Source organism: Emydura macquarii, unplaced genomic scaffold (genome assembly GCF_026122565.2).
Source record: "Emydura macquarii macquarii isolate MOO-44397 ecotype Brisbane River unplaced genomic scaffold, CSIRO-AGI_Emac_v2 contig_2584, whole genome shotgun sequence".
Classification (NCBI taxonomy): Eukaryota; Metazoa; Chordata; order Testudines; family Chelidae; genus Emydura; species Emydura macquarii.
The window spans coordinates 49,074-57,375 of NW_027132721.1; the positions used below are offsets into that span (position 1 = coordinate 49,074).

At 64.2% G+C, this 8,302-nt stretch overlaps 1 protein-coding gene across 2 annotated transcripts; it reads left to right on the forward strand.

Annotated features, from left to right (window-relative positions):
* The first annotated feature begins 214 nt into the window (after positions 1 to 214).
* LOC137163482 (HLA class II histocompatibility antigen, DR alpha chain-like) lies at positions 215 to 3,228 on the forward strand. 2 transcript variants are annotated; one of them, XM_067563734.1, is made up of 5 exons: positions 215 to 352; positions 1,571 to 1,828; positions 2,221 to 2,502; positions 2,640 to 2,790; positions 3,027 to 3,228. In XM_067563734.1, exons 1-5 carry the CDS (start codon positions 271 to 273, stop codon positions 3,028 to 3,030), a joined length of 777 nt encoding a protein of 258 aa, XP_067419835.1. In that variant the 5' UTR covers positions 215 to 270; the 3' UTR covers positions 3,031 to 3,228. The 2 variants fall into 2 exon arrangements, with proteins under 2 accessions (XP_067419835.1, XP_067419836.1); XM_067563735.1 differs by lacking the exon at positions 3,027 to 3,228 and having other exon boundaries at positions 2,640 to 2,794.
* Positions 3,229 to 8,302: the final 5,074 nt, after the last annotated feature.

Consider the following 8,302-nt stretch of genomic DNA (forward strand, 5'->3'; position numbering starts at 1 on the left):
TCACAGGACTGGACACAATCCTACAGCCGGCAGCTCTGAATCTGTCCATCTCCTCCCTGCGCGGCCCTGGGCTGCTGCTCTGCCCGGTAACAGGCTGGTCGGCGCAGGGATCTCTGCCATTGGCTGCCTGCCCCTGGGCTGGGCCCCTGGGGCCAATGCCGGGCGCTGCCCCCCAGCTCTGCTCTGCCCCCCAGGGTGTGACATGTGCCCCCCGCCCAGCCCTGCTAGTGCTGCCGGCCCCACACCCAGCCCAGAGCTCAGAGAGAGGAGATGAGCACAGGACGGGGCGTCCCCATGGCCCAGCTGGCCCTGCTCGCCCTGCTGGCCCTGCCGGGCACCGGGGCAGTGACAGGTACGGGCGGGGCGGGGGCTATGACACATGGACCCGGGCGCAGATGGAGAGGGGATGGGAGGGCTTCACCCTTGGAGCGCCCGGATCCCCCCACCTCCAGGGAGGGGACAATGGGAGGAGGTGATGAGGCAGGGCGGGGTCGGAGGGTGAGCTGGATCGAGGTGAGGGCTGCAGGGAAGAGGCTCTTGTCCCATAGAGGGGAGGGGTTGGGATGGGGGAGGCTGCAGGTAGGAGTGTCTCATCCCCACGGCAGGGAAGAGGCAGGACAGAGGCTGGCCTGGAGGCAGCAGAGGGATCGCAGGGATGGCGTGTGGTTTGGGTACGACACAGCCCTGTTCTAAAGGTGCAGCCCCCCTTTCCCACAGGAACTCGGCTGACCCCTCCCAAGGGGCGCCAATCACGGGAGCTGGGGGAGGGTTCCCTAAAGAGCTGTTCGAGTGCCAGATCCTGCTGAGCAGTGAGTACATCTGTGCAGAGCAGGGAGGCTCTGGCCCCACTCCCCGGCCTGTCCCCTTTGTCCCCAGTCCCCACAGGACTCAGACCTTTGAGTGGGCTCTGTGGGGCAGACTTTCTCCTTGGTTAGTGGTGAAAAATCCCTTCTTTACAATCACTCAGTGAAGGTCCTGCTGGGTGAGGCTGGGGTCATCCAATGGCTCCCTAGGATGTAGGTACCCAACTCCCTTGGGTCCTGGGGAATCTCTGCATCATCCCTGAGCCAGACCCTTCCCCCTCCCGGAGTGTGTCTGACCCCCGAGGGCAGCTTTACTGTCTGGCTGGGGAGTTCCCGGGTGTCCCGGTGACTGGGCCTGGGGTGTGAGTGTCAGGGGCAGGGACTGAAATCGCAGCAGAGCCAGTCATGGGACGGCAGGACACGGAACGAGCCCCCTGCATAGACGGGAACGAAATGTCCTGCCCCCCCCCACTCCTCCCTGGAGCCGCTCTGGATGTGGGTCCTGTCCCCACTAGCTAAGCGGGTGTAGCCCTGGCCACTGCTTGCATGGGAAACCTGCTGCGGGCGCTGTCCCCACCCCCCAGGCAGTGCTGACACCCATGCCCCAGCACCATGCCAGGGTCTCTGTGCTCCCTGTAGCTGCTTCCCCTCATACCCATGTACTGCACCAATGTCAAGGTTGGGGGGGGTGCAGCCTTCAGAGAAGCACTGGGTGACCCTGACCCGAGAGGTGTTGGGGGCTGCTGCTGACACCCGTCTCCTCGCAGTGGAGCACGTGCTCTTCCAGGCAGAGTTCTACCAGCGCACGGCCCAGTCCCAGCAGGAGTCCGGGGAGTTCATCCAGGGGTTCGACCAGGATGAGATGTTCTACGTGGACCTGGAGAAGAAGGAGACGGTCTGGCGCCTGCCCAAATTTGGCGAGTTCTCCAGCTTCGATGCACAGTTCGCTCTGGGCAACGCGGCTACGGGCAAGAACAACCTGGAGATCCTGATCAAGAGGTCCAACCACACGCGGGCCCAGAACGGTACCGCACAGGACAGGGGCACCTCCCCTGCCAGGCATCCCTCCCAAGCCCTTCCCTCCAGCCTCCTCACACAGGCCCAGTACCTGGCACCTAGGCACAGCGCGTCCCCACTCAGATCCCCTCCCAGCCCCAGACAGTTCACACCCTCCCAGGCTGGGGGCCCAGGGCAGCTCCTTTGCCAAGGGCTGTTCGTTGCTCCTGTCCCACACCAGGCCCTGCCTGTGAAGGGTTCTCTGCCCTGCACCTTGTGCTCCAGGAGACGTCAGGGCAGGGAGCTCGGCCGGCCCCGGTGACGCCCCCCAGCCCTGGGGGAGACCCCTGAGCTGGGCGTGAGCAGCAGGGCTGGGCTGGCTCGGGGCAGGCGATGGCACCCCTAACCCCTGTCTCCCCAGTGCCCCCCGAGGTGACCGTGTTCCCCGAAGACCCCGTGGAGCTGGGCGAGCCCAACGTCCTGATCTGCTTCGTGGACAAGTTCTTCCCGCCCGTGCTCAGCGTGACGTGGCTGAAGAACGGGCAGGAGGTGACGGGGGGTGTCTCCGAGACCGACTTCTACCCCCGCCAGGACAACGCCTTCCGCAAGTTCTCCTACCTGCCCTTCATCCCGCGGCAGGACGAGTTCTACGACTGCCGGGTGCAGCACGTGGGGCTGGCCCAGCCCTTCCTGAAGCACTGGGGTAAGGCCGGGCGCCCGGGCACCCCGCGGGGCACAGGGCCGGGAGCCAGGACGCCTGGGTTCCATCCCGGCTCTGGGAGGGGAGGGTGGGAACAGCCCCCCTCACTCCAGGCCTGTCTCTCTCTCTCCCCCCTGCAGAGCCCCAGGTGCCCACCCCCCTCCCCGAGACCACAGAGACCCTGGTGTGCGCCCTGGGCCTGGCCGTGGGCCTCATCGGCATCGTCGCCGGCACCATCCTCATCATCAAGGGGATGAAGATGAACGCCGCCCGCAACCCTCGGGGCCCCTTGTGAGTAGCCGCGAGCCAGGGAGGGCACCAGCTGCACCCCCAGCCTCTGGGACGCACCAGCACCTCCTGGGGGAGACCCCCCCACCCACTGTGCCCCCCAGCCAGCCACAGCCCCTGGGCCCCCCGCACCCGGTGTCCATGGGAGGCTCCCTGGGGGCGCTGGGGAACGGCCCTGATCCCTGCCAGACTCGCATTGGGGCCCAGGCCCTGGTAACTGACGCCGCTTTGCCTTCCAGGTAACCGAGGGGCGGGGCCGATGCCAGGTGCCTTCCTGAGACCCGCTCGCGCCCCAGCTCTGCCCCCAGCGTCCCCACTCTGCTCCCGTCGGTGCCGGCTGCTGTGCCTGGGTGGGGATCCTGGCCCCGTAACTGCGATAGCCACAGCCCTGCCTCCCCATCTCGCTCTGCAGCTTTTTTCTCAGCAATAAAGGGGCATTTTTGGGACGTTTCTGAGGTTTCGATCGTTATTTAAACCTGGCCAATCTGCGCCGAGCACACGGCAGCCCTCCCTGCAGGGGCTGCTGAGCAGAACAGGTGTTAAGGGGGTTTGGTGTAAGGGTTAAGGAAGGGAGCCAGGACTCCTGGGTTCTGTCCCAGTGCTGGGGGGCAGGGCTGTGGGGGCTAGTGGGTGAGAGCAGGGGTGGGGGACTCTGACTCGCTGCATGCTCCAGGTGAATCACCTTCCTGTGCCTCAGTCTCCCTTGTGTGCAATGTGGCTGTTCTCCTCCTGGGTGGGGTTGGGGGGGAGCTCTGGGGCTGAGGGATGGTCCATGAAGCACTTTGAGATCATCCAATGGCAGGCGCCCGGCAGACGGGCAGCGCTGATGGGCCAGGCACCCCTGGGACTGACCCCGCAGGCGGAGCAGCTGCAGAGAGACGCTGTCCTGTCTTGGTGCTGCAGGATGCCCACAGGCTGGGGTCACTGTGACGTGAAGGGCAGATACTCCCTGCCACCCCCAGAACATGGCCCTGAGCCTCCAGCCCAGCACTTCCCCGCACCCTCCATCGGCACATGCTGGGAGACCCGGCCCCACCCACACCCGGCTCCCGGCCAGCAGGGGTTGGATGCTCAGAGCCACCAATAACGGTTCCCTTTGTCCAGCTCCAGACACAGGCCCTGGGCTCCCAGCTGGAGCAGTTCCCCAGGGCCGGGCTGGGCACGCTGCTCCAGTGGGGCTGTTTCCAGGGGGGTCTCAGGGCCTGGCCCCTGGCCCAGGCTAGTCAATAGCTCAGTGAGCCGAGAGACGCTGTAAACCCCGGGCCGGGCGCGTCTGCAGGGGACACTGAGCCGGGGGGGGGGCGGGTCATGGCAGGACAGGTCAGTTACACACGGCCGGCTGAGTCTGCACTGCGCTGGGCCCATTCAAACGTGTTAATACAGCCCCGTGCAGGGCTGTGCACCCAGGCACCGGGGATGTCGGCCCCACAAGGGGCTGCGGGGGGGGGGGGGGGGGGGGGGGGGAGCTGAACCCTGGGACGCCGTGACTCTGTGATGCCCTTGGCAGTCATGGTAGTCGCCAGCTGACGTGAGCTCCCGGCGCTGCTGTGGCTAAGCTGGTGAATGTGATCCTGGACTGTACGAACAGGGGAACATCGAGCGGGCGCAGGGAGATGGTGTCACCTCTGCACACGCCCTGGTGAGACCCTCACCTGCTGCTCTGTCCTGGTCTGGGGTCTGCCCGGCAGAGCGGACCCTGAAACGCTGGCGGGGTTCAGAGAGGAGCCACAAAGACGATGCAAGGTCTGCAAATCCCGAAGGAACCTGTTCTGTGCGGTTTGTACCCAGGCGGGGAGCAGATTTCTGAGCGCACAGGGCTCTTTAATCTCCCTGACAAGGCAGCAGGAGAGCCAGCGTCTGGGCGCGGATGAGAGATGAACTCGCACTAGAAATAAGGGGCACATTTTTAACAGGGCGGTTGCCTGGGCACTGGGCACTGAGCCAGTGGGAGCACGTTGCTTTCCAAACCCAGCCACGACCCTGAGACTGGATCCGCACAAGCAGCCCATGCATTGTTGGAAGCCCCGCCGGCTTCTGCACGCGCACAGGAGTCCACGCTTGGACGTCCCACGGTAGGGTGGAGGCATTGGCTTAACAAAGGCTTTTTCGGACACTGAGTGTGTGGCTGGACCATGCAAATAGCTGAATGGAGAGCAAAGCACGGTGAGTACAAAAGCTGGGAAAAGGGGCAAAGAATATACATGACAAGTAAAAATGTAGGTTACTGATAAGGGAAGTGAAAGGGTTCACAGGCCAATAGTGCTAAGGACAATAAGAAGACACCTCAGGAACAAACATACCCCTCAGTCAGGTCCAGTGCTAGACGCAGCTGGTGAAATTGTAACTAGTGACGCAGCAAAGGCAGAACCGTCCCCTCGCTATTCCTGTCAGTGTTTGGAGTGACGTGGGCGGCTGTGTCCATCCCTGATGATGCTGTGGCAGGAACAGAACATTTAGCATCTCTAACGAAGGTGAAGGAGAGGCAGCCTCAGCTAAAAATCAGACCCTTTTAAATCCACTGTTCCTGGTAATTTACACCCAAGAGTTTTAAAAGAACTGGCCGAGGGTGCTGGGAGTATAAATTCAGCCCAGTGCCAGGCAGCCCAGCTGGGGAGCCGGACCGCTGGTTAGACTTGCATGCTGGAGCCTGCTTTGGAAAGCCGGCACCCAGAGCCAGGTTCAGGGGGTCATGACTGCAGATATCTGCCCCCACAGGAGATGTGCAGCGTGCTGGTGCCGGGTGGGTCCCAGGAGACCAGAGAGCCAAGGTGGGGGAGGGGAGGGCAGCGCTTTGGCTGGACCCACTTTTGCTGGGGGCAGGGCTGAGCTCGCGAGCTGCACAGAGCGCTTCACCCTCCCCCACCCAGCTCATCGTCCCCACCTGCCCCCCCTTCCCAGCACATGTGGTTTGTCCACTGTCGCTTCCTTTTCACCTTGAACTCAAATAACCCCCATCCCGGCCAATCAGCGCGCGGCTCTGGGCAGCGTCATCGGTCTCCGGCAGATTCCGGCCTGGCCAGGTTGTGCTGGGGCAGGTTGATGCGCTGGGCCTGGGAGCAGCAGTTATGGGTGAGGGGGCGGGGGGATGGGGGCAGCGGCTCCCCCAGCCCCTCTTCCCCCCCCTCCCCCCCCCCGGCAGGCTCACTCACCCTCCAACTCAAGGGGACTTTTGTACAAAGCCTGAAATCAGGAAACCCTGGGGGTGGGCATCAGTTCCCGGAAACCCTCCCGTCCCACCCCACCGGGCTGGCTCCCATATCTGACACCCCCCCCCCACCAGCCCTCCCACAGCACCCGGCCTGCCCCAGCACAGCCAGCGGGGGCCAAGACACAGGGATCTGGGAGCCCGGACTCCTGGGTTCAGGTCTCACCTTTGTCACTAACGTGCTGTGTGCAGTGGGGCGACGCCCTCGCTCTCTGGGGCTCTGTTCCCAGCGTAGCAGGGGGCAGATGAACCCACCTTTGTCTGGGCGTCTCAGACTGTAACCTCCTGCAGGCAGAGACCCTGCGTCTGTGCAGCACCCGGCGCAGCACGGCCCCGATCCCAGCCAGGTCTGGACAGCCCCAGGGCGGGGGGACCGGCTGGCTCAGGGGCAATGGGAACTTTCCTCTCTAAGGGGCGCCAGCTCCATTCCTGCCCCACAGCAGGCCACTGGCTGGCTGCGGGGGGGGGGGGGGTGGGGGAGGAGGGGGATGGGACGTGGGCCCATCCCCCTCTGGGGGGCACTGGCTCCGATCCAGCCTGGTTTGGCTCCTTGGCTGCTTGCCCCGCTCAGACCAAACCCCTCCATGGCCAAGGGAGCCGGGCAGGGCCAGCCACAATCCCAGCCTCGCCTCTGAGTTGGGCCCTCGAGGGTTTGGGCCCAGCCGGCTCTGCCAGCCCTGAGCTGCAGGGACAAGAGCCTCCCCTGCCACACCCTGGGTCCCAGCCATGCGCTGAGCTTTGGTCCTGGGCCACGGCAGGATCTGCTCTGAACAGCCCGTCGAGGGGCGGGATCCCCAGAGCGCCTCAGCCCGGGGTCCTCTAACCTGTCTGCCGGCTCCAGGGGAGGCTGTCCCGGGGCAGGCACCCTGCAGGGATGGGATAACCTGCCCTGGGGGAACGTTTCACCCCAGTAACTAGAGTTCAGCTCCCGGCCTGACACAGGTGGGAGCAGAGCTTGTCCCAAACTCCTACGGCCCCCTCACTGCAAACACTCCCTGTCCTGATCAACCTCCAGTTCCTGTGTGAGTCCCCCTGTGTGCCAGTGAGACCTTGTGGCAGTGAGTTCCCCAGGCCAATAGCACAGCTTTCCTTGTGCCAGCTTTACACTGGCTGCCTTCAACGTCACTGACTGGCCCCTTGTTCTTGTATAATTTATTCCTGTTACAGCGGTGTCTAGGGCCCCCGATCAGACTGGGGTCCCTGCTGTGCTGGGTGGGGCACATACCCCCGACTGAAATTAAACCCCCCTTCCACTGCGCCAGGCACCAACCAGACTGCCTCAACTGACATCAGGGGACTCTTTGTGCCAGGTGCTGCACAGACCCCGACTCAGGTTGGCGCTGGATTGGGGAAGCTGTTCATGGGGGGGCAGCCTCCACCACCATGAGTCCAAACCCAGATCCAGCGCGTCGGCACAAGGATCACACTGTGGGGCCGAGTGACGCTGCAGACGCCTGGGGTTTTGCTTCCTCCCCGGCAGACCCTGTGTGGATCGCAGCGAGCTCTGTGCTGCCCCAGTGCCTGACACGTGCCCCCTGCCTAGACCGGGTGAGATCCTGGCCAGGCTGGGAGGGGTATTGGCAGCTGCCTTTGGACTGAGAAGCCCGGCTCCAATCGGCATTTCCCCCCCGCTGGGACGCTTGGAGTGCCTGTCCTGCCTTTTGGGCTGGGGGGCCCCGGCTCCCTTCCAGCAGCTGGTGGATCTGGTACTGGGTGGGCTGAGGCGGGTCCCCTGCCATAGACAGAGGCTGTTCGTTGGTTAGTCAGACCTGGGACAGCCCGTGACCCGTGTCAGGAGGTGCTGCAGAGCGTTCAGACACCAGCCCTGCCTGGGAAGGGGGAGATGGACCAGGGGGCGCTGGCAGAAGAGGGGGATCTCGGCCATGGAGTGGGGAGGGGCTACATAAAAGTGGAGCCTGCAAAAGTGTAGGCGACTGAGACCTGGCCCAATCCCCGGCTGAGGAAGCAGGTACAAGCCGTCACCGGGGAGGCAGGGTCTGGCCGGAGATTGTCCCTCGCATAGGTATCCTGGCTGTCCCGTCACTGGCCTGTGTGAGACGGGGCAGCCAGACACGGGCGTCTGGTCTAATGGGGTCCATGGGGCTGCAGCGAACGGAGGGCAGGCTGAGACAGCCCCAGCGCTGGGAGCCCCGACTGACAAACCGTGGGGGGGTTCAGACGCCTCTGACAGGCTGCGCTGCTGCGGGAACACCGTGAAAAGGGGAAGAGACGCCCCCACCCCTGGGTGTAGCTGACAAGAACAGCCATGGGCCAATACATGCCTGGCCCTAGGATGGGCCCTCTGCAAAC

What these genes read in the sequence shown, in the direction of transcription:
- LOC137163482 (XM_067563734.1), top strand. Translation starts at nt 271, where the DNA reads ATGAGCACAGGACGGGGCGTCCCCATGGCCCAGCTGGCCCTGCTCGCC. An exon ending in GGGCACCGGGGCAGTGACAG is followed by an intron (nt 353 to 1,570) that starts GTACGGGCGGGG and finishes GTCTCCTCGCAG; the next exon opens with TGGAGCACGTGCTCTTCCAG. An exon ending in CCACACGCGGGCCCAGAACG is followed by an intron (nt 1,829 to 2,220) that starts GTACCGCACAGG and finishes CTGTCTCCCCAG; the next exon opens with TGCCCCCCGAGGTGACCGTG.